Below are 26,900 nucleotides of genomic sequence, written 5' to 3'. Positions count from 1 at the left end.
ATGGTACTCTTTACTATTATTGTTTTTGTACATTGCTTCAGGAAGATACATGTACCAGTATGCAGAAACAAGGATTTGTTAACCTATATGAAAAGTTGTACATGTACGTAGAAAAGACTGTTAAAAACAGGAAATTCTCCTTCATTTGATAGATCACCATAGGGGTATCCCCATCAAAATTGCAGAGTGGCTATATTTACACTAATCTTGATACAAAATAGAAACATCAGTCGCACCCACCAGATACTTATTTCAATATTTCTGTTGGCATAGGGTTCTTATTTGAGCTAATTCCATGTTTTAAGTATATTTCAGAAGTATCATAAATTTGTAAATAAGAATAAGAAAATATAGGTAACTTTTATGGATAGTTTCAGGAATAATGTAGAAATGACAAGTGTTTCCCAGACTTGCAGGGAATTCTGAGTTATTTCATAGATGTCACTGCACTGACTTACCAAGTATTATGTCAAGACTGTATTTGCAGAATTCCCTCTGGATGTACCATCTACCTTGTTAAAGTCACTGGTTCCCTAACAGATTGTGTTATTCTGATGTTAGTAGGTAATGCATGTTTCACTTGAATTTTGAACTCGTGGAAATGTATTTTTCATATATTTGGTTTGGCCTTGCTCTAGTTTATTAGCTCCGATGGACAGTCTTTTGTCTATCTTCCTGTGTCAACATTTTTTTTTAACATCATCTGTAGTCAAATTTACATTTAACTTGCTCCATAGCTTCCAGTGGTAGGCCATCTGCACAATGCTTCCCAAATTTTAGTACGTTCTCACCCCAAGAACCTAGGTTCTTGATCAAGATCACCAGTTTTTCTTAGTACCTAGGTTTTTCAAATGCAAATGATGCACAATATTTACTAAAACCTAGGTTCTTGCTAGAAATTGTATGTTTTTGACCAAGAACAAACATTCTGATGTTCTAAATGCAGACCTATGTTTTTGAATAAATCTGTACAGTAGTTATGAGAATCTAGGTTCTCATGAAAAATTTGCAATTTGATTTGAGGACCTAGGTCTGTCAGAACCTAGTTTCTCAGTTGAGACTATTGGTTTTGGGAATTATTTTGCAAACGGCTTGCCAGAGCATTCTAGCATGAACTCTCTCAAATTTGTTCATATGGTTCTGTTTGACCCCTTTTGAGGGGCTGCTGAAGCAAAATACAAACAAGTGGGCCAAGGTTGCCCTAGATTACTCTCCCAAGTTTCACAGATTTGTAGCAGATCAAGCACGGAACATATCTTTGAAATTATTTTGAAACCAGGCCAGCGTTTTCTGACAAAACACAGTTTTAGTTTCAACGGTATGCATATAGGAAATAATATTTACATTTATTAAAAAGTGACTTCTTCCTCTGGTGGCCATGTTTTCAACAAACAGGAATAATTTGAACAAATTTGGTATATGGTTACTGAAGGACATTTTTGTGAAATTATTTAAACATGATTTCATAGAAACAAACATTCTGACCATGTTTTTGTGGATCAGGTGCATTGTAAATCATTTACATTGTTTTACAATGATTTGACCTAGTGACAGGCTAATGAATCTTTACTGAACTTGGTCAGTAGCATCTTTATATGATAAATAATGTCATATTGTTCAAATGGCTTTGCCTGGCCACTTCTAGGGGCTGCCAGAGTTAAAGAGGTCAGCAAAGCTGAAATAGAACAATATTTAAAAGACTTCTTCTCATGAACCAGTTGATGTATTTTTACCAAACTTTACCTGTAGAATCCTTGGAATGTATTTTCAAATGTTTTAGGTGCCAGCAGAGCTAAAAATAGGGGAAAAAACCCTTACAACAATTTCTCATGACCTAGGTATTATGTCAGGAATGAGCAGGAACTTGGGTAGAACCACCAACCTTACATAAGTCAGCTGAATGAGGGGCAAGTGATTCTAAGTCAGCGACTTTAACTTCTTGGCTACAGATTTTCTTAATCTCATATATATATAAATAGTACTTGAAACATGAGAAATGTCATAGAAAAGTGAAGAAGTGTTCAGGAAATTTGTTCTTTATTTATCATAAATAAAGATTAAAAACAAGAAAGATAACAGTCAAAAAATAACAGTGATGAACAATAATATTGTCTAATGAATTTATGATTCTCTGTCCTTTAGAACATGGGTGACTAGGTCAAAACATATTTTATTGTACAACAGAAATGACATAGTGGAACAATGTTCCAAGTTATATATGTAATAATAGTAAACAAATACTCTTCAAAAAGAAAGATTTTTTACAAATTTAAAGTACTTCTAATTCTTTTGTTTAACATCAGTATGTGTAAACAATAGTCCTGGAATTTGTCCTTTCCCTATTGTCGTCTTACAACCTTTCAAGCTCATAAAATGAAAATTAACACCATCAGCTGTTATATCACTTTTCCCGCCATATCCCATCTTGGTAGGGGGCCCTTTCATCTCCACAGAAATTTTGTACTGTTTGCCTGGCGACAAAGTCACTGGGGCAGACAACATAACATCATACATATGCTGCGTGCGTGTCGTACTTAAGGTCAGAAAATTTGATGCCAGTTGAACATTTTCCTTCTCAGAACAATGCCAGAGTTCTATTCTCACATCATAGTCTGCCGCCTCATCAAGTGAGCCATACATTGATGCACCATGTAGAAGAATATGTTCTGAACAGGAAAATTTAATCGAGTCACTCTCTCCAGACTTAGGCCTTTGAAAGCCTTCCATTGAAATAAGATTGTATCTGTAAATAATAATGGTATCTGCTGATTGCAAAATGTAACTTTTTAAAACATATTATAGCAATATTACAATATTTTAGCACATGCTTGACATACTGGGAGTTAAATAAAGCCATTATATAAATTTGGTATTACACATTCCGTGCAACTTTGTGTCAAATCAAAGCATAAATGAAACCTCTATATGACTGACAGGACCATTGTTAATGTATGGAGTGGAAGCATATTTTTGAGAATATTAAGTAGGCTACTTGCACACACTTGTTTACCATTGTGAAAATCTTCATAGACTATGTTTGATGCAGAAAGAATATATCTATCTTCCTATGGAAAATAACAATAGAAGTGAAATCCAGCAATAAATACTATGTCTTGTAAAACATATAACAAGAGGGCCAAGAAAGGCCCTATATCGCTCACTTGAGTGATATTTGTGTCAGCAGGGGCTATATACCAATAAAAGAAATTGTTCTTTGTTTCATATAAAATTCAGCTACTTCAGAATATTTTTGATACAGTTTCTAGAGTTTCACTCCATCGTAGACCTATTTTTCACAAGATATCCATATATTTGCTTCTAGAAAATGAAAAGAAAAAAGGATATTGAATAGTGCAAGTCAACTGAAATCAGGTATCCTCATATTGCACATTTCAGAAAGCAGTCCGCAGAATAAACACCCTACTTTTCGTTTTCAAGTAAACAACTTGAAAACATGCAAATATTAACATGAAACGTTTCTTATGTAAAATTCAATCCACAAGTGAAATAATGCCAATTTGGTCTCCGGTTTACACACAAATGCGCAAAAAATGGAAAAATTAAGATTTATTAGGGACTTCTTTTGACTAAACCAGGGAAGCACATTTCTGAGTGAATTACTGCTATATAACCTATAGGAAGTATGGATTGTTTTCAAACAAACACTCTGGAGTTGTCTACCTTTATTGTTTGGGTCCACTTGATCACATTTATAAATGAGATTTGGGACCAATCATGCATGTAGTTATCAAAATATGTTCATTTTAATGAAAGATGAAGGGAGGTATTTGAAATACAAAAGGGTCATGATGACCCTGAATCGCTTACCGGAGTAATATGAGCCACATGATTCAAATGACAAATTGATCCGAAAATATAAAGAAAGTAGGTCAGTAGGTCACATTAATGGTCACTGAAAGTCAGTTTTAAGATCTGTGTGCTTAACTGTACATGTCATCCAAATTTCAAGGTTGTATCTTAAAAAACAAGAAAGTAGGTCAGTAGGTCAAGGTCACAGTCAGGTGACCCCTAATCACTTGGGGTCATCAGGTAATTATAATTCAACAGTCTAGGAACTATGATCAGATATTGTTTTTAAGTATCTTTTCCTGTATAACTCGTATAACAAGAGACCCCCAGGGCAAGGTCTCTTTTCATCCCAAGGGTATAATTTGAACAATTTTGTAAGAGATCCACTAGGCAATGCTACACACCAAATATCAAAGGCCTAGGCCTTGAACTCTCAGACAAGAAGATTTTTTCATTAAAAATAAAAACTTGAGACCCCCATCCATGGGCTGGGCCTCTTTTCACCCCTGGGGCATAATTTGAACAATGTTGGTAGAGGACCACAAAGGCAATGCAACATACCAAATATCATAAGCCTAGGCCTTGCAGTTTCAGAAAAAAAGATTTTTTTTTAAAATTTTCCTATATAAGTCTATATGAAACTTGAGACCCGCCCCCATGGGGCAGGGCCTCTTTTCACTCCAGGGTAATGATTTGAACAATTTTGGTAGAGGACCACAAGGCAATGCTACATATCAAATATCAAAGGCCTAGGTCTTGTGGTTTTAGACAAGAAGATTTTTAAAGTTTTTTCCTATATAAGTCTATGTAAAACTTGGGACCCCCCGGGCAGGGCCTCTTTTCACCCCAAGGGCATAATTTGAACAATTCTAATAGAGGACCATTAGATATTGTATCAAGGCTCTAGGTCTTGCAGTTTTGGACAAGAAGATTTTTTAAGTTTTTCCTTTCGGTTGCCATGGCAAACACAGTTCTGCATGGAATTCAATTCTTTGAACAATTTTGAAAGGGGACCACCCAAGGATCATTCCTGTGAAGTTTGGTGTAATTCTGCCCAGTGGTTTTAAAGAAGATTTTTTTAGAAATTGCTGACGGACGGATGACGCACGACAGACACTGAGCGGGCACAAAAGCTCACCATGAGCTTTGGCTCAGGTGTGCTAAAAATCATTCCAGAGTTATCTACCCTAACACTATTTAATTTTGCTTTGATGTTTTATTTACAATAATTACTGATCCTTTAAAATGTGCATAAACTTTCAAACGTGTTACGTAAGTATCAGTTCTTATATGAGGTGGCCTCAGTAGCTCAACTGGCATGGTAAGCTGAAGGTCTGAGGTTCAAGTCCCACTCGAGGCTGCACATTTTTCCTGAGACTGTTACAGGTAACTATAAAGAAATTTGCAAACAAGAGCTGTGACTTTTGGTGACAAATGCCCCCGAAGTATACCCAAGAATGCCACAGTTGTATGCGCAAAAAAATCACATATCATTTTGTGACCTTGACCTAAGAGGCCTCCGTCATAAGTGTGACAAATCTTCTCAATATGGTTAACATTTGTACCAAATTATTTTCAAATCCCTTGATAAATGGCAGAGTTATGGACCAGACAAGAAACACCTTTGACATCTAAGTGTGACCTTGACCTTGGAGCTAAGGGTCTGGGTCTTGCACATGACACATTGTCTCATTATAGGGAACATTTATGCAAAGTAATTTCAAAATCCCTTCATCAATGGCAGAGTTATGGACCGGACAAGAAACAGACCATGTTAACCTTTGACCTCTAAGTGTGACCTTGACCTTGGAGCTAGGGGTCTGGGTCTTGCTCAGGACAAGTCGTCTCATTATGAGAAACATTTAGCCAAGTAATTTCAAAATCCCTTAATGAATGGCAGAGTTATGGACTGGACACGAAACATACCCTGTTAACCTTTGTAAATTTGACCTTGACCTTGGAGCCAGGGGTCTGGATTTTGTGCATGACACATTGTCTCATTATGGTAAACATTTATGCTAAGTTGTTTCAAAATCCCTTCATGGATAGCAGAGTTATTGGCCTGACACGAAACAGACCATGTTAACCTTTGACCTCTAAGTGTGACCTTGACCTTTGAGCTAGGGGTCTGGGTCTTGCTCAAGACAAGTCGTCTCATTATGAGAAACATTTAGCCAAGTAATTTCAAAATCCCTTAATGAATGGCAGAGTTATGGACTGGACACGAAACATACCCTGTTAACCTTTGACTTGTAAATGTGACCTTGACCTTGGAGCTAGGGGTCTGGGTCTTGCGCATGACACGTCGTCTCATTATGGTGAACATTTATGCCATGTTTATGGATGGAAGATTTACAGCCCGGACAAGAATTTACCGGACACACAGACAGACAGTGAGATTTTAATATGCCCACCTTTGGGGGCATAAAAAATAAGTCTTGTGTGAGAAGACTTGTAAAGTGTCTATTTTTTTGTAATGATTTTGTTTTTATGGAACAAACGAAGGATTTTGACCATCCTGATCAAACTAAACAGCTGAAAGGTATTTTGTCAAGAGTTGGTGGGGGTATGAGGGATTTTTCCTACATTCACCTGACTACATTGCTAATTGAAAATCCTCTTCTCCTGTTGATACAAAACTTCCAGTTAGATGGCTGTGCTCTACCATTAAAGTACTGGTATACAGCGATAACCTCCTGCATTGTCAGTAACTCACGTGTTGAGATGGCATTTGTGAAATATACCGGGTCCAAAAGAGGAAATCTTACATGGAATAAAGTCTGTCCAAGCATTGTCCTTAGATTTTCATCAGTAACCTGTAAGAGATACAATACAATTGATTCTAAGTTTAGTCAAACCAGTGCTAAAATCCTCTTCAAACATCATTACTATAAAATATGCCTATGAACACTGACGGAAATTCACAAAAAACCTAAATTAGTCTGTAGAAATTTTCTTTGTGACATTGGAAGCTTAAACCATCAGCAATTATCTTGTGAAAAATTCACGATTCAGTTTGAAGTGTTAAATTTAAGTACGAAATAAAAATTTGTTGACAATCCCAGAATTTAAAGCAGTACTGATGTGATTATACAAATGTGAAACAATCTTTTAACAACCATTTAGACAATCATGTAGACAATACTGACATGTTATAATCATATTTTCATAATACAGTAAAATTTAGGTTAATAACATCTATGACTATATGTATGACACTGCTAACAACTGTGTTAGTATAAACTAGTTGCCCCAAAATTTGAACAAATTTGGTAGAAAATTTTACATTGATGCTACAGATTAAGTTTCATGAACATCAACCAAGCAGTTCAGGAAATGAAGTCATTTGAATCTTTTTTCTATTTTTCACTCTAGCAGCCCCTAAAAGGAGTTGAGCAACCCCGTTTAAAGACTGGAAAGGACCTTATAATGATGCTACAAACCAAGTTTGATGAAGAAACATAAAGTGGTTCATGAGAAGTCATTAAATGGTATTTCTATTTTTAGCTCTAGCGGCCCCTACAAGGGGCTAACTGCACCCGCTTGAATAATATTTAAAAAGGACCTTATAATGATGCTACAGACCAAGTTTGATGAAGACCCATTGAGCCGTTCATGAGCAATTATTTAAAGGTATTGCTATTTTTAGTTCTAGTGGCCCCTCAAAGGGGCCATACTCCCTCATTTTTATAAATTTTAAAGAGGACCTTATAATGATGCTACAGACAAAGTTTGATGAAGATCCATCAAGCGGTTCATGAGAAGAAGTCGATAAAAGGTTTCTCTAGCTTCAGCTCTAAAAAGGGATCAAGCAGAAACATATGAACAAACTTGAGATGGATGCTACAGATCAACTTTAGTGTAATTCTGACCAGTAGTTCCAGAGGAGAAGATGTTTTATGTAAATTGTGGACGACAGATGCTGGATGCTGTACCATCCACCTATAGAAATAGCTCACCCTAAACCTTCAGTTCAGGTGATCTGAAAAAGTAGCAAACAAAAATAGGTCAAGCAAATAGATGTATTTGAGTGATTAGAACTCTGACAAGTCAGACTACACAGTATAAGACATCACACGGTTACCTCTAAGTGTCTTCTTTTGCACTCTTTATCTGCCCAGCTCAACACAGCTTCATACACTAATCTCTCCTTCACAACCAGTTCATCAGCTAAAAATACATCAACATTGTTATTTCACCTGACTTATCATTTAGAATAGCTTCAATTGCTAAAGCCTGAATAATATATTCAGTATAACCTCTGGTAATAATACCTTCAAAGAATGAACAACTCTCCACAGCAGCAGATTTTTATTCCCATGGATGATTGTCTGTTGCCAGCAGATGACATGTAGTTTGAAGGTCAGTAGGTCAAATGTCAATGTTGCAAAGACTAAAAATGGTTTCTTTTCAATAACTAATAAATGGTTTGGTTTACAGTAGTCAAACCCCTATTGTTTAAGGGATCAGAAGGTCAAAGGTCAAGGCCACAATGAACTTTATACCAAAGATGGTTTTCACTCAATAACTAACAAATATAGTACTTGAAGTCCTCAATCTTCGTATAATGATTGCTTGTGGCCAGCAGATTACCCCTATTGTTTGAGGGGTCAGTAGGTCAAGGTCAAGGTCACAATGAACCTGAGATTAAAGATGGTTTCAACTCAATAAAAATAAAATGGTCAATAAAATATGAACTTGCAAGCAAAACTTCAACAAAGGTGTGAGGCCTACGCCCAAGTTAGTAGAATAGCTCTAAGTTTTATAGTATTTGAATATTCAAGCTAAAAACGTTTTGGCCTTCAGTCCCGAAATTTCGTAGGATGACTGTATTTGGTCAGTAGATGACCTCTGTTTTTTTTCTAGGAGCACATCCATCAAATTTCAAATGGGCAATATTTCACTGTGTATGTTGTTTTAAAGAATTCTGAACTTCAAACACCTAAAAATGCCCAGGTATTTCATATCCCAAGTGGAGAGTTCTAAACAGGATTTTTTTCTTAAATTCACAAAATTTCAAAGCCTGATTATGATTAAATTTATAAAAGCTAAATTGTCTTTCTTAAAATTCCAGCAGTACTCAAATGTTTCAAATACAAGACATTTCTTCCATATGATGTACAACAAAGGACATACTTGTACAAGAATGGAATCTAAACCACTCAAATGCTTAACAACTCTAATTTAAAAACACTCCACTATTAAGATATTTAACAGGAGCAGAAAATATAAATGACACCTTTAACAATGTGTTCCACACAGCTTGGACATAGACTAGTAAATGCCTGTGACTTGAGGACATCCTCAGCATGCTCATATATAAAGTTGACACATTTTGCTTCCAGGTTCTTCCCATCATACAGGTGCACCTATAAGTACATGTGTATTTTTATACATATACAAAGTACTTTTAAATAAAAATTAAATGTGACAAAATCACCAGTTAATGAGGTAATAATTAGACAGAAGTTTTCTCAACTCATATGTGCAGGTGACGGAAGAGCAGTGAAGAAATGAAAGATCAACTAACAGACATGAATGCCTTATTTCAAGAATGTGTTTTTTCTGATAACACTTTCAGGCAATTGAAAGCATGTCAAGAAGAAATTTTAAATTCTGGAAACACTCAAAATGACATTTTCACAGCAGAAAAGTGGACCTTTTTAGTATGTACAACATACAATACGGAATTCAAAAGGTAAAGTACAGATTTTTTTCTGCCTGTTCATATCTATTTGTGAAATACAAGCAGATTTTTTTTACAGAATTTATATTGGTATATAATAAATTCAAATATCTTAAAAAATACCAACATTACAGTGATTACTTGCTGCTTTTGATTACTTGTTTTTAGTAGGTTTTAAGTCAGACTGGTACAAATTTAGTTTACCCATATTTATTTTATCTTGATTGTGATGAAAGCTAAAGCTTAGTTCAATAACTATGTATCCACTTCCTGTAACTCAGTACTGGTGTCATATGAACAGTATAGTTGTGACCTCAGTAGGGCTCCGCTTTGAGTGTCCAACACCTTATTTAATAGATCACCACTTCCCTTACACCAAATGTAAGTTTCAGCTTTAATGGTGAGTCCACTGGTACAGCATTATTTCATGTGCCAAAGTAGAACCATTGACATTCAGCAAGCTGGATGGATAGCCTCCTCACATGACTTTTTTTTTACACTTTTACACTCTTGGTAGGTTTCAAACCACAGCTGTGAGGTGCAAGTGAGCCAGTATCAATGACTTATGATAATGGATTCAGTGTTGTTACATTTTCTTGTCCTGTGGGATCATGGAGTCCATTCAATATATGTGTAATAGAGTTCCACTTAAGCCGGTGCTAGGGGGCGTGAGAGGTGTTGCACATTTCATTACCTCTCATGAACAGATTGAATCAAACCGAGTCTGCTAAATATTCTCATTGGCTGTATTCTTTGCTTCCATAGGATCTTTTTACAGATTTTAATAAAAACATCTTTACAGTTTGTGCATCCCTGTTTTTCCCTGGTACAGCCAGTAATTTATGATCACTGTTATGGAAATTTTAAGAAATACTGTACTTATTTCTACAAGCTGTCTATAATTGTACAAACCTGTTCTAAAATATTACAAACATTCTGAACATTCATTGAAGATTCTAGAAATGTCAGACATCTGTCCACAAGGCCTTTCACAGCATACTTCTTGGCAGCATATAACAGTTGTTTTACATTACCTGCATTTACAGCTGCTTGTTCACAGTATAAAAACCTGACAACAAAGAAAATGAAGCAGATCTTAACAATGAAAACACAACAAAAAAAGTAAGCGGCATGCCAAGGAAGAGATATAACCCTTACCCTGCTAAATTTCTATAATGAACTTGTCCATCTTCAAATTTGGACAGTACCATTAACTGTTAAAAAGGGGTGCTTACCAAAACGATACTGACTGAATAGCAAACAGTGCAGATCATGATCTACACTGGTCGCAAAGGCAGAACCAATCGTGTCCAGCATGGTATGATACAATCTGGCTGCATAAGGCAAATAGCTGCTTTAGAAACATTGAAATTAAAATAACAAGAGGACCATGATGGTCCTGAATCGCTCACCTGTTCCCACATGACCCAGTTTTGAGTATGACATCGCTTTTTCTATTATTTGACATAGTGACCTAGTTTTTGAGCTCATGTGACCCAGTTTTGAATTTGACCTAGATATTATCAAGATAAAAATTCTGACCAATTTTCATAAAGATCCATTGAAAAATATGGTCTCTAGAGAGGTCACAAGGTTTTTCTATTATTTGACCTATTGACCTAGTTTTCAAAGGTACGTGACCCTCTTTTGAATTTTATCTAGATATCATCAAGGTGAACATTCTCACTAATTTTCATGAAGATCTCATGTAAAATATGGCCTCTAGAGATGTCACAAGGTTTTTCTATTTTTATGCCTACTGGCCTAGTTTTTGACCGCACGTGACCCAGTTTCGAAAATGACCTAGATATCATCAAGGTGAACATTCAGATCAATTTTCATGAAGATCCATTGAAAAATATGGCCTCTAGAGAGGTCAAAAGATTTTTCTAATTTTAAACCTACTGACCTAGTTTTTGACCGCAGTTGACCCAGTTTCAAACTTGACCTAGATATCATCAAGATGAACATTCAGACCAACTTTCATACAGATCCCATGAAAAGTATGGCCTTCTAGAGCACGGCTACTAAACGCTAGCGCCACCACCAAATTGTGGTGATAACGAAAAGAGCTATCGACATTTCCGTGGTGCAGCTATCGCCCGTTTCTACTTGTAAACACGTGAGTAAAATTTATATTTTATCTTATATTTTCATTGATAGAACGTTTTTCGAAAATCGGAGAATGTAGTTCCGTGTAACAACACTTTTACAACAGGTTGGCTGTAATTTCATTAAAATATTATGCAAATTGTGGTGCCAGGAGCTTTTCTCCCGAATTTGACAGTGGCATATTTTCATATCTGCCAGTATTCGAACACCATTCCGATGATTAGACACACTGTAAGAACATACCTGCGCATGCAAATGGTGTAGAAATGAATTACACTTATTCCCATACACAAAAGAATTACGAAACATACAGTAAAATATTAAAACACGACTATTTTTGAAAGTGGTGGCGCTATCATTCAAGTGGTGGCGCTATACAGTAGTGGTGGCGCTGTTATATATGATTAGTGGCTGATATATTCAATTTTAATACATGAAAATGTCTGTCTGCAAGCCACGGAAATTTCTACAATAATGGATGTTATCAACCTATCCCACACTACACCCAAATTACGTTACTCAACAAAATACATGTAGTAACCTCTACATGATCGCAAAATAATCTACATGTATATGGATTTGACAGATTGTACATCTAAGCTCTATTGATTAATCATATTCAATCGATTGGAACTGAAAATGCACTGTACTCACTTTTCAGAAAGAATTGTGACAGTAAGGTCTTTTGTTTACAATGACATGCAAACGACGTATAAAAACAAAGGGAAGTAACATTCAGAATCTTAATATAACAATAAATTCTACACTATCTTCAGATTATTTCCTGGACACAAATCTTTGTTTGAAATAAAAGTATTGCTGCTATTTTTCTTGACCTGAATTTAAAGTACACTTAGGTTTGTATTTAAGTAGAATATTTAAAGGTTAGAAATAATTCTACATTTAGTAACGTTTTAAACACTTTGACTACAAGAGTCCCAAGGGTCTGTGAGTATTTTGTTCTTTTTTTTTTCTTAGATAGAGAATGTTTCATCAAGGTAAATAAACTATGATCGTGTTTTTCTTTCTTTAATAACATAATTCCTTGCAGGAAAATTATCAGTTAGAGAATGTTGGTGTTTGTTTTGTTCCGGATGCGTTAGCAGTTCGTATAACTGTATGCCGTAACAGCGCCACCACTACTGTATAGCGCCATCACTAGAGTTATAGCGCCACCACTTTTAAAAATCCTGGTATATTTCTTCTAACCTGAGATTCTATTATTCATGGTGTGTGCTTATATAGTTATTTATCATTTCTACACCATTTGCATGCGCAGGTATGTTCTTACAGTGTGTCTATACATCAGAATGGTGTTCGAATACTGGCCGATATGAAAATTTGCCACTGTCAGATTCGGAAGAAAAGCTCCTGACACCACAATTTGCATATTATTTTAATGAAATCACAGCCAACCTGTAGTAAAAGTGTTGTTACACGGAACTACATTCTCTGATTTTCGAAAAAAGTTCTATCAATAAAAATAGAAGATAAAATATAAATTTTACTCACGTGTTTACAAGTAGAAACGGGCGATAGCTGCACCACGGAAATGTCGATAGCTCTTTTCGTTATCACCACAATTTGGTGGTGGCGCTAGCGTTTAGTAGCCGTGTAGAGGTCACAAGGTTTTTTTTATTATTTGATCTACTGACCTAGTTTTTTATGGCACGTGGCCCAGTTTCAAACTTGACCTAGATATCATCAAGGTGAACATTCTGACCAATTTTCATGAAGATCCATTCAAGGGTATGGCCTCTAGAGAGGTCACAAGGTTTTTCTATTTTAAGACCTACTGACCTAGTTTTTGATCACAGTTGACCCAGTTTCAAACTTGACCTATATATCATCAAGATAAACATTCAGACCAACTTTCATACAGATCCCATGAAAAATATAGCCTCTAGAGAGGTCACAACGTTTTTTTATTATTTGACCTACTTTTTGATGGCACGTGACCCACCTTCGAACTTGACCTAGATATCATCAAGATGAACACTCTGACCAATTTTTATGGAGATCCATTCACAAGTATGGCCTCTAGAGAGGTCACAAGGTTTTTCTATTTTTAGACCTACTGACCTAGTTTTTGACCACACATGACCCTGTTTCGAACTTGACCTAGATATCATCAAGATGAACATTCAGACCAACTTTCATACAGATCCCATGAAAAATATGGCCTTTAGAGAGGTCACAAGGTTTTTCTATTATTTGATCTACTGACCTAGTTTTTGATGGCATGTGACCCAGTTTCAAACCTGACTTAGATATCATCAAGATGAAAATTCAGACCAACTTTCATACAGATCCCAAGAAAAATATGGCCTCTAGAGAGGTCACAAGGTTTATCTATTATTTGACCTACTGACCTAGTTTTTGATGGCACAGGACCCACTTTCGAACTTGGCCTAGATATCATCAAGGTGAACATTCTGACCAATTTTCATGAAGATCTCATGAAATATATGGCCTCTAGAGAGGTCACAAGGTTTTTCTATTTTTAGACCTACTGACTTAGTTTTTGACCGCACGTGACCCAGTTTCGAACTTGACCTAGATATCATCAAGATAAACATTCAGACCAACTTTCATACAGATCCCATGAAAAATATGGCCTTTAGAGAGGTCACAAGGTTTTTCTATTATTTGACCTACTGACCTAATTTTTGATGGCACCTGACCCAGTTTGAACTTGACCTAGATATCATCAAGGTGAAAGTTCTGACCAATTTTCATGAAGATTTTGTGAAATATATGGCCTCTAGAGAGGTCACAAGGTTTTTCTATTTTTAGACCTACTGACCTAGTTTTTGAAGGCACGTGACCCAGTTTTGAACTTGACCTAGATATCATCAAGGTGAACATTCTGACTAATTTTCATGAAGATCTTGTGAAATATATGGCCTCTAGAGAGGTCACAAGGTTTTTCTATTTTTAGACCTATTGACCTAGTTTTTGACCGCACGTGACCCAGTTTCGAACTTGGCCTAGATATCATCAAGGTGAACATTCTGACCAACTTTCATAAAGATCCCGTGAAAAATGTGACCTCTAGAGTGGTCACAAGCAAAAGTTTACGCACGCATGAACGAACGAACGCACGCACGGACGACGGACGCTGCGTGATCACAAAAGCTCACCTTGTCACTATGTGACAGGTGAGCTAAAAAGTCAAAAGACAATTTAATGGGGGAGTTAACTGCTTTAGGCGAGTGGCTGCTTAACATAGGAGGTTGCTAAGGCAGGTTCAACTGTAATGTCAACTATGTTTTACCAATATCCAAATGACTTATAATAGCTATTTAAAAGACTTAGCAAACGTCACTCGTAAATATAATTCTGGACACTAATAATACATGGACTAAGAGTTTTAATTTGTTAATTTTTGTTCTGTAACCTGACATAATATAAAGGTCAATACTTATATTCTGTAGCTTATTTGCTTTTTCATGTCTATGTATGTACAAACTAACTAACGGTCAAGAGACACTATTGTAACTGTCTTTACTGAACTTTTCCGAAAGGGAAGCAATATAGGTAAATCACATGACAAAAGAAGTTTTTGGTCTTGTATACTACCTCTCAATACAGTGTTTATTATGTCTCAGTGTCTTAAAATATTGTGGAATTGTATCCAACATACTTACTTGGACAATGTTTTGAAAGTCTCAGTATCTATGTCAGATATTAGAAATGTCATGTATACTCACATTAACAATGTTTTGAATGTCTCAGTATCTATGTCTGATACTGGAATAGTATCATTGTTGCTGCTACCAGAAATTGAACCACAGAATATTGACTGAAACACTGAACTTCGACTCACAAGCATGTACTTGTGGGCTTTAATGGCCTCTTTTTTCTGCCCCAGTAAAAATGTAACATCACAGTTGATTTCATTCTGTAGCATGAACTTATTGCAATCTACCACACTCCTCCCTGCTTGCCAATCTTCCAGACTCTCAAGGATTTCTGCCATTCTGAAAATATCATTATTAGCTCTGAGAATAATCATTGTTAAGTCTGAAAAAATATTTGTTTCATTGTTAACTCTGAAAATAACAATAAGTCTGAAAAGATCCCCATTAAGTCTGAAAATATCATTGTTAAGTCTGAAAATATCACTGTTAAATCTGAAATTTTCATTGCTATGACTGAAAATATCATCATTAAGTCTGGAAAATAAAATCTCCAGGCAAAAAACGGCCAGATTTTTTTTAAACCACATTTTTGTAAGTCATCCTGGCCCTTTTCAAAAGAAAACATTTGTGTGACTGAATCTTTATATTTTCAACAATTGCCTCTAAACCTAAATAAGCACTATTACCTGATGTGGTGATTGGGTCTCTCCTATTACTAATCCATATGATTCAGTAATCTTCCTGATGCAATGAACTGTACAGTGAAGCTGTCCACTGATGATATGAACCTATACTCAGTGAATGTTGCTCCTGAAAATAAAAATATGTTGCAAGATAACACTTTTCACGCATAAGATTAGGCAAATAAATGGAAGATGGTCTTCAATACTAAAAAACTCAAGGTCTTTTACTGGAAATAAACAAGAGCTGTCTGATGACAGCGCGCTTGACTATTCAAAGGCCTGTCAATAAAATGGATTTTATAATAGGTAGTACTGTTACAACTGTGTCACAAAAAGACACACAATTTTGTTAAATTACAAGTTAGACTTCTAGGATCTGGACCTGTTACTATATTTACTGACCCTAAAGACGTGTGAAGTTTGAATCCAATGGATCAATTCATTGCAGAGACAGTTAACATTATAAATCACTTTAATCAAATTTCTATGTTAAAAATGGGCAAAACTCTAAAAGTATTGCTGACAGATTGATGTCCCTTGTCAAGCAGGTGCACACTATCACTATATGCAACTATTCTTAGTCTCATTTGAAAATCTTTGATAGAAGTCAAGATATTTGACTTTATTAAAAACTTTAACCAAACTTTTAAGTTAAAAAGGGACATAAGTCTAAAAATATTGCTGACAGAGTAATTTCCCTGGTCATACAAGTGCAAACTTTCACTATATGCAAGTATTCCAAGTCTCAGTTGAATAACTTTGACAATGTTCAGGATATTTAACATTAGCAAAAACTTTAACCAATATTTTCAAGTTAAAAAAGGGGCATATCTCTAAAAAAATATTGCTGACAGAGTAATGTTCCTTGTCATACAAGTGCACACTGTCACTATATGCAAGTAATCCAAGTCTCAGTTGAATATCTTTGGTAGCGCTCAAGATCTTTGATATTATAAAAAACTTTAACCAATGCTGACGCCAACATGAGTAGTATAGCTCCCCATATACTTCCAACAGTCAAGCTGAAAATGTCAATATTGTCATATAAATCCAACAAGTTCAAACAGAGAAGTATCTTGGAGCAACATTTGATAAAACTCCAAAATCTTATCAACCAATTCATCACAAAGTGAAATTCGCCAATAGAAAAATAGGACTGACTAGAAAATTTTTATGTACATGAAGTTGAATAAAGCACTCATAAGGCCTTGTCTGGAGTATGCTTTGCCAGTCTACAGTAGATATTGTATTAAAAGACCACACAAGGGACAACCAAACAGTGGTCTCATAATGGAATGGTCTCAATCAAATTTTGGTTAATTCAGAAAGACAAGTAAAATGTTGAGCTGTTGATATACCATGCATATCAATATCTAAATCTGTGATAAATATTGTTCAAAATTTGTTTTAAGATGGCAAACACTTCTGGCTGTCTACTGATTTTGGCAACTGTTCACAGGCTGAACAGTAAGAAAGTTTAATTGTTTACACCTGCAATCATTCGGTTGTGGAAATTACCATACAAAGTCATTTGATAGACACTTTTGAAGACAATTGTATCAGCTGGGACCATTTTAGTATGGTAGCATGTTGCCTTAGGAAAAAGATGTTTAATGGAACATATTTACATAGTAAAAATGTCCAGGCAGCTGCTTAATAAAAGGTTGCTTAATACAGGTGGTCGCATGTATATTGTTGACTGTATCATTAGCCCAGAAAATATACAATTCAGGTCAACAAGAATGGTGAATTTATTGGCAAGACAATACTGAGAAAAGACCTTGGGTTTACCTACATTAGAGTATTGAAGGGTAAGAGCTCATATGATTGAACCTGTACAAAATCTTCAATGATATTGATCATATAGAAAATAATGAAATGTTTATATTTGCTCTTTCCAGAAATACAAAAGGTCATAAGAAATTATATTAAAACAAGCAAATTCAGTGAATTTATCTCCCCTACCAAATTAGTTGTTTTGTGAATGTGGTAATTATGTTTTGAATGATATTTAATTTCCAGATACACACATGGATTGTGCAACAATTTGTTGGTTCTTACCTTTTACATAATCAAGGGCGAAAAACTCTATAGTGATCTATATTTGTATTATGTTTCATGATGATCCATCAATGGGTTACTTTGTTTTGTGAGAATTTATGAATTTTGAAACAATTAACTTAGGGCAAAAACACGGCAGTTACTGGAGAGATCCTGATGAAAGATAGGCATGCTCTACCACTCTATAGTGATCTAAACTTGTGTCATATTTCATGAAGATCCATCAGTGGATTACTTTGTGTGGGAATTAATGGATTGCAAAATAATAAAAGTGTAACAACTCTAGTCAATGAAGCAATCCTGACATAAATGAGCATGTAACTCTGCCCCTTAGTGATCTACCTTTGATGAAAGTTTCATGAAAATCCACTGATTCAACATGAGACAGCCAAAAATCACTATTTTTTACCAAATCAAGGTGAAAAAAGTCTGCTTTTACTGGTCAAGGAGGATAATACTACTTGTGAGCCAAGGTCATGTGCTAACTAGTCATTATGTGAGGTCTGGTGATTCTAATTAAAATACTTTTTGAATTATAAGCATTTTCAATCTTTTTTCCACATCAAGGAGAAAAGCTTTGCTTTTACTGGGTCAAGGGGGATAACGCTAAGTGCGAGCAAAGGCCACGTGCTAATTAATTATCATGTGAGGTTTAGCATTGCAAGCTTAAATACTTTCTGAATTATAAGCATTTTCAAATTCAGCAGATAGACAGATGCATATAATTATGGCCAAAAATGTGCGCCCCTGCAGAAGTGTGTCCATTTGTAACTCGCTATATACCTTTGGTTATTACAGTTACTTAATCTATGACTTTAACCAGTTACTTACTCTTTCTCAAAATTCCAGTGTCAGTTTTTTAAGGGAAAATTCTGGTGTCAGTGTTTTAAAAGATCAAGTAAGTGTCCATTCATGATCAACTACACACCTTTGTTTACTAGGGTTAATTACTATATGACTTTGGTTACTGCTTGCAATTGAAGATTGGCCTAGCTTTTTCTTCATCTGACACTGAAATTGATATTATGAAACTGGACTGTTTCTTTTCTATAGAAGTGTACTTGTTTTTTTTATCCCTTTTTACGTTTTTTAGTAGGAAAGTTATATACTGTAGACTGAAGTAATGAATTTATGCTTTATCGCGCAGCAGTTTCATTCTGCATACGAATGCATAACGTTTTCAAAAGAAGTTAATTGGTGTACTGTTGCTGGAAGTTTAAAGGTAAGATATATAATTATTTACTAAGTTGCTCAAGGTTTCAATTAACTAAAGCAATAGAATAGGTAAGTAACCCCAGTAACAACTAAATGTATATAGTACGTTAACAAGAGCTGTCTGTAAGACAGCGCGCTCGACTTTTCTCAGTGCTTGACTCTGAATTAGAGCTTTGCCAGTAAAAAGAAATCCAAGTTAAAAAGGGACATAACTCTGTCAAAATTCAAATCAGAGTTATGAAAATTGTGTCTCCCAGTGTAGACTTTGATAGTAAATAACTATTTTGAGTTTCAAGTCAAAAGCTTTAATAGTAACAGAGATATCTGACTTTATCAAAAAATTAACAAAAATTCCAAGTTAAAAAGGGACATAATTCTGTCAAAATTCAAATCAGAGTTAAGGGGAAAGTCTCCGAAAAGTCGAGCTAAAAATGGACTCACTTGTGCAGTAGCCATACTTATTTGGCTTATCGGGATGACTTATTTTATGATCTGATATTTTACAGTTGTCATCCCTCAAAGCCTTACCCGTATCTGCATTTTACTGTTAGGAAAACGTAAATAGTATTGAAAATTCCAAAGAAGTCATGAAATACTTGTCAGACTTACTTGCTCCAATAAATTAAACATTAATATTCATGTAGAAACTTCAAACGGGTTGAATATAACTCATAATTTTAAATAAGGGACTTAAAACTTCAGAAATATGATGAACAGGTGTGAGGAGATATTTACCCCAACATCAGTTTCAATACACAGCAGACTGCAGATAACATGAAATTGCAGAACTAAAACACAAAATATACATTCAAACAAGAGGACCATGATGGTCCTGAATCGCTCACCTATCCCCACACAACCCAGTTTTGAACTGAGTATGACGTTGTTATTTCTATTATTTGACATAGTGACCTAGTTTTTGAGCACATGTGACCTAGATATCATCAAGATAAAAATTCTGACCAATTTTCATGAAGATCCATTGAAAAATATGACTTCTAGAGAGGTCACAACGTTTTTCTATTATTTGACCTAATGACCTAGTTTTTGAAGGCACGTGACCCACTTTTGAACTTGACCTAGATATCATCAAGGTGAACATTCTCACCAATTTTCATGAAGATCTCATGAAAAATATGGCCTCTAGAGAGGTCACAAGGTTTTTCTATTTTTAATCATACTGACCAAGTTTTGGACCGCACATGACCCAGTTTCGAACTTGATCTAGATATCATCAAGGTGAACATTCTCACTAATTTTCATGAAGATCTATTGAAAAATATGGCTTCTAGGGAGGTCACAAGGTTTTTCTATTTTTAGACCTACTGACCTAGTTTTTGATCGCACGTGACCCAGTTTGGAATTTGACCTAGATATCATCAAGTTGAACATTCTCACTAATTTTCATGAAGATCCAATGAGAAATATGGCCTCTAGAGAGGTCACAAGGTTTTTCTATTTTTAGACCTACTGACCTAGTTTTTGATGTGACCCAGTTTCGAACTTGATCTATATATCATCAAGGTGAACATTCTGATCAATTTTCATGAAGATCTCTTGAAAAATATGGCCTCTAGAGAGGTCACAAGGTTTTTCTATTTTTAGACCTACTGACCTAGTTATTAACCGCACGTGAGCCAGTTTCAAACCCGACCTAGATATCATCAAGGTGAACAATCTGACTAAATTTCATAAAGATCCCATGAAAAATATGGCCTCTAGAGAGGTCACAAAGTTTTTCTATTTTTAGACCTACTGACCTAGTTTTTGACCACACGTGACCCAGTTTCAAACTTGACCTAGATATCATCAAGGTGAACATTCTGACAAATTTTCATGAAGATCCATTGAGAAATATGGCCTCTAGAGAGGTCACAAGGTTTTTCTATTTTTAGACCTACTGACCTAGTTTTTGACCAAACGTGACCCAGTTTTGAACTTGACCTAGATATCATCAAGATGAACATCCTGACCAATTTTCATAAAGATCCCATGAAAAATATGGCCTCTAGAGAGGTCACAAGGTTTTTCTATTTTTAGACCTATTGACCTAGATTTTGACTGCACGTGACCCAGTTTCAAACTTGACCTAGATATTATCAAGGTGAACATTCTGACTAATTTTCATGATGATCCATTGAGAAATATGGCCTCTAGAGAGGTCACAAGGTTTTTCTATTTTTAGATCTACTGACCTAGTTTTTAACCCCACGTGACCCAGTTTCGAACTTGACCTAGATATCATCAAGATGAACCTTCTGACCAACTTTCATAAAGATCCCATGAAAAATGTGACCTCTAGAGTGGTCACAAGCAAAAGTTTACGCACGCACGGACGGACGGACGGACTGACGGACGGACGACGGACGCCACACGAAACTAAAAATGTCAGCGAGGCAATTTTATGCTTGAATGTAAACATAAATTCATTATAGGGGATGTAATGTTTACAAATACACTGTACATGCACCAGAAAACATTCCCAATGGATTTCATTGGAACATGTAGAATAAGATTGGACGTGACGGTACAGTCAAAATTTATCATGCTGTCCCGAAATATCCTTTTATTTGGGCTACTTGTGCAGGGGTGCACATTTTGTGCCATATCTAAACACATGGATAGACAGATGGACAGAGCCAGACTGACAACCCTCTGTCGAAGGCTGGGGAATAAAAATGGTCCATACAGAAACTCATCCGAATTGTTTATCTCAAGGGCATTCATACTTGGAACAACCTACCAAAAGACGTTGTACATACGGTATGTACATACACTAACTTCCTTCTAGTCAAAATAATCTGAGAAATTTTCGTGATAGGGCAAAATTAAAACCAGTAAAGACCTTTTTGTGGTGAAAATAGTTTTAGGTAAAAACACGATCAGATAATATTCTTAAATGATGAAATTGTAAAACAAAATAAAATTGAATCATTTTATGGTTTAAACATAACAGTAAAACACATTAATAAACACAGGGCTAGACACTAACTTTTTTCCAGTGGTGGTCCGAAGGACCAGCAGCTGTTGCAAACTGATGGTCCGACAGAATTTCAGGTGGTCCTACCTAGATGGATGTTGTTGTTTTTTAAGTTAACGCAACCAGTAACATATGAGACCCCCTCTTCTTTCATGGAGTACTTTTTACAAACACTGCAAAACATGTGATTTTTATATTATTATTTTGATAAACATCTGCCATTTAATTATTAAAAATAATTTTGAAAGTCAAATTTAAAATAAAGATGTCAATAAAGATGATTTTTTTCAGCAATTCATATTTTAAGTGGGTGGGGTTTGGTGCCTCTTCTCGAAAAATGCTTCAAAACAAGAGATTTTTTTTGCAACAGTTGTCATTTTTTCTTAAATGCAGACTTTTTATTGACTTTTCATTAAGATTGCCTAGAAAATCTCGTTAAAAATGTCCGAAAATCACGGCCGTGAAAACGGGTGACAAATATGGAAAACGAAAGTAACATTAAATTCTTGATAAAATATGTGTTATAAAAAATTTTTTTTTTTCATTATACCTATTGAATACTTATAATTTCTGCTTATTAAACGCATTTTTATTTGTTGCCTCGGTAATGATAATGAATTAAATAAAATGCTATAGATCGTAACGGCCAATCGGCTTATATAAACTGATAAACGTGTCAAGCACATAAAATAAATGAATTTCGTTATCCAATTTGTTGTTCAGTAATAATCGGCAAGAAGCTGTATACCGCTAATTAACAAGTTGTACAAACACGATAATAGGCTGCATCTCGCATTGTTTATCAATTAACTTTTAACTTTTGATCAATTAACATTATCTACACTAAATACAAACCGCGAGATGACAACGTGTCAGTCGGCGCGTGGCGTAATTGACATATGTCAGTAGCTAATTAATATAGGACGCTCCGCCTACTGCCATACTTCCGCTTATGGCGGCAAACAATATTTAAATTCACTGGGATTTTGATTGGCACAGGGGCAGAACTTTCGAACTCGAGACGAAACAAAGAAAATTTCCGCGGGTCACGCCGACGCATGGTACATTTTCTGTGCGAGTCAGATACGAGTTTTTCTCGATTTTCGCGGGTCAAAATCCAGAACCTCTGGTCTACCGAACGCTGGATATTGTACTGATACCTCAATAGTTCGTAAAAGAATACTTCAAGCAGATAGATAAGTTACCGTGTTCCGATCCCGGGTTTTAGTACCAGCGTTACATCCGGGCATTCCAAATTTCAAGAAAATATACACGGGGAAAACCAAATTCTATTTTTAAACTGCAGTATCGTGAACAATGTTTATTAATTTATTTTAAAAATGACTTGCTTGTAATTTTCGGTGGTCCACCGGACCACACAGATTCAAGAAGCTAGTGGTCCTCCCTGAAAAGCACTGGTCTCGGACCCGCGGACCAGCGTTAGTGTCGAGCCCTGAAACAAAATAAAGCGTAAACACTATGTGTTTCATTTGGCTACCGCGCTGTATTTACATGTCTGCACTCGGTACAGCTGAAAGTGCAGTTGGTCGTTATCAATCACATGACATTAAGTGGAGCCATGTAAAATGTGTGTAAGCTTGAGGGTGCATTGTTTAAAACGGTGACAAACTCGTGTTTTATCTTTTATTCACATAAACATCAATTGAATGGAAGGAAAAAATAGATATTCTTTCTAGGTATCTTAAAATGTCACTAATATTTTTGTTTGTTTTTAATAGTTTAAATGCGATTTTAAAATCGCAATGTAGAATTGTCGCGGGAAAGGCCCTTCATATGTTGTGCGTGGAGGAGAGATATGACCTGTGCAAAAAATTATCACAATATTGCGACTCGCGTACAATTAGTTGGACTAACTTCCTTCGAGCTAGAGTTAACAAGTTTTAGCTTACAAGTGTCAAGAACAAAAAATCATTTTATTAGAAATAACTATAAATCAACAGTACCGAGACTCTCGACCGCCAAACGAACAAGAGCTGTCGGAGGACAGCAACACTCGACTATTCAACAGCCTTGTCGATTGAATGAATACGAAAGTCGAAAAAGGGACATAATTTAGTAAAAAAGCAAAACAGGGTTATGGAACCTGCATAGTGCTTATCAGCTCATGACAGTGGACAAGCGTGTGAAGTTTCAATCCATTCCCATTAGTGGGTACTGAGATACCAGCTTACATATAGGAATTTAACCAAAAACTCTAAGTTGAAAAAGGGGCATAATTTTGTAAAATGCAAAGTTGAGTTATTGACCCTTTGCATTGCAAGTCATATCATGACAGTGAACAAGTGTGTGAAATTTCAATCCTTTCCCATTAGTGGATACTGAGATACCAGCTTACATACAAAAACATAACCAAAAAATTATAAGTCAAAAAAGGGGCATAATTTTGAAAGAAAGCAAATAAAGTTATGGGACCTGCTTTGTACATGTCAGATCATGACAGTGAACAAGTGTGTGAAGTTTCAATCCATTCCAATTAGTGAGTACTGAGATACCAGCTTACATACAAAACCTTAACCAAAAAATTCTAAGTCGAAAAAGGGGCATAATTTTGTAAAAAAGCAAAACAGAGTTATGGAACCTGTGCAATGTAAGTCAGTTTATCACAGTTAAAAAGTGTGTGAAGTTTCAATCCATTCCCACAAATGGTTACTGAGATACCAGCTTACATACAAAACCTTAACCAAAAATTTCTAAGTCGAAAAAGGGGCATATTTTGTAAAAAAGCATAATAGAGTTATGGAACCTGTGCAATGTAGGTCAGTTTATCACAGTGAGTAAGTGTGTGAAGTTTCAATCCATTCCCACAAGTGGTTGCTGAGATACCAGCTTACATACAAAAACGTAACCAAATCGGGACGCGGACGCGGACAAATGGGCGAGTCCAATAGCTCTACTATTCTATGAATAGTCGAGCTAAAAATGTATCTAAATAAAGCAATAACCACAGGAAAGATAACTCTTGCAAATCCTTGTTTCAGGATTTCCAAAAAATGTGTCCACAAAAAAATTGAAATGCTCGTGTTCACTTTTCAAACCTATCTTATCATGTTCACGGGTGGTAAATGCGCAATCCAATTCCCACTGGGAATACGCTTAAAATGGGTTGCGCGACTTCCGGTGCTGGTGTTGTGCATCAATATATACAAAATCAAGGTAGGTGGGTTTTTGTTTTTGTAAATAATGACACGTTTACGAGTGTTTTCGAAAGAAGCAAAATGCTTTTCGACACAAAAATGAATAAAGATCATATGTTTGAAATACTAATTTATTAATTTAAGAATTAGCCCTGATATCATGAAAACTCTGCTGGCTGGATCTGTCAAAAAAGTTTGGTATCATGAAAAATGCAAATTTTCTAACTCTTGTGATTTCTTTCCGGAAATGTGACACTTCTAATGATCAAACGCGTGTATGACAGTCATGAATATTACATACACTTGAATGAAATGTTGCTTTGGGGGAAAGATTGGCAAAAAACAATTGGAACCCCATTCCCGATGATTTTTTGTTGATTATCTCCTTGTGAGCAGGATTTGAAGCAAATTATTTTGATATCTGTTATTTCATAACAGTTGAGTTATCCTAAAAAGCATCAGATGTCCTTAGATAAGGCATACGAGGTTAGAAACTGCCATTTCTGTTGATTTCATACTTTTTTCACGCTTCCTGTCGCCAGAGTTTTTGTGATAATAGAGCCAAATCATAAATTACAAACCAGATATTTTATATATATGATGTATCATCATATTTGTGTCGAATAGCATTTTCCTTTTTTTGAGAAAAATTATTCTTGTCTCATATACTAAGCAAAATCATGACTTCACATGCCTCAATTTCGTCTATTTTTACGCACAACACTAGCACCGGACGTCGCGCAACCCATTTTAAGCGTATTCCCAGCGGGAATTGGGTTGCGCGTTTACCACCCGTCATGTTACATAGAGGGTATTTAAATTACTGTATGATTTTCAAGACTTAAAAATGTGCAGATTAGAAATTATACACTGTTTTCCAAAGTGAAGGTAACATGTATTTGAATGGGGCTAAAGTTTTAGTCATATTTTTTTACTGATTGGCTTCATAATCTCTCTAAAGAAACTAGGGAAATGTTCCTTTATAGTGGATGAATAAGTCATATTAAAATAAATCAAATACATGTAGCAGAAAAAATACAATTAATTACAGACACTCTTGCAATAAAAACCTGAAAAAGTTGTTGTGTCAAAATCTAGGACATGACTTTAACACCGCATAAGACTTTATCAGTAACATTAACGTTCAAAAACACAATTGATTTGTCATTCATACACATATTAAAGTCCAAAAACATAATTTTATTCCTGTAAATCAAAACTAACAAAAAGTGGTGGTTGTTGCTACTAATTATCAGATTATCACACCAAACTGACGTCAAAACTTCAATGAATTCAAACTCAGTTTCGCCACGTGGAACATAAAATGTATTGTCCTAATACAAAGACTGCGTAAAAACACTTACTGCTACATATTTGGGTCAATAAGCAGGATGTTATTTTATACCTTTTTCTAAGAAACAAACGACTACTCTCGATAAAAGGGAGACAATAATTATTGTACTATCCTGACGTATTTTTCTCTGACTTTTTTTATTTAACAGTACTGTACTGCAGTAGATATGCGCGACTTTTCGTATTAAGTTTTCTGGTTTT

The 26,900-nt window shown here is 35.5% G+C and overlaps 1 protein-coding gene across 2 annotated transcripts; it reads right to left on the bottom strand.

Annotated features, from left to right (window-relative positions):
• Nucleotides 1–2,020: 2,020 nt before the first annotated feature.
• On the bottom strand, nt 2,021–26,831 carry LOC123537849 (BTB/POZ domain-containing protein 6-like). 2 transcript variants are annotated; one of them, XM_045321720.2, is made up of 8 exons: nt 26,711–26,831; nt 15,939–16,062; nt 15,322–15,591; nt 10,409–10,565; nt 9,050–9,179; nt 7,895–7,980; nt 6,403–6,626; nt 2,021–2,743 (listed from the first exon to the last, which is right to left on the bottom strand). In XM_045321720.2, exons 3-8 carry the CDS (start codon nt 15,588–15,590, stop codon nt 2,281–2,283), a joined length of 1,329 nt encoding a protein of 442 aa, XP_045177655.2. In that variant the 5' UTR covers nt 15,591; nt 15,939–16,062; nt 26,711–26,831; the 3' UTR covers nt 2,021–2,280. The 2 variants fall into 2 exon arrangements, with proteins under 2 accessions (XP_045177655.2, XP_045177656.2); XM_045321721.2 differs by lacking the exon at nt 26,711–26,831 and adding an exon at nt 26,571–26,684.
• Between the last annotated feature and the right edge of the window lie 69 nt (nt 26,832–26,900).

The sequence above is a fragment of the Mercenaria mercenaria genome, chromosome 18 (assembly GCF_021730395.1).
Source record: "Mercenaria mercenaria strain notata chromosome 18, MADL_Memer_1, whole genome shotgun sequence".
Taxonomy (NCBI): domain Eukaryota; kingdom Metazoa; phylum Mollusca; class Bivalvia; order Venerida; family Veneridae; genus Mercenaria; species Mercenaria mercenaria.
Note: the sequence above shows the minus strand (reverse complement) of the source record. Positions and strands in the feature narration are given on the sequence as shown.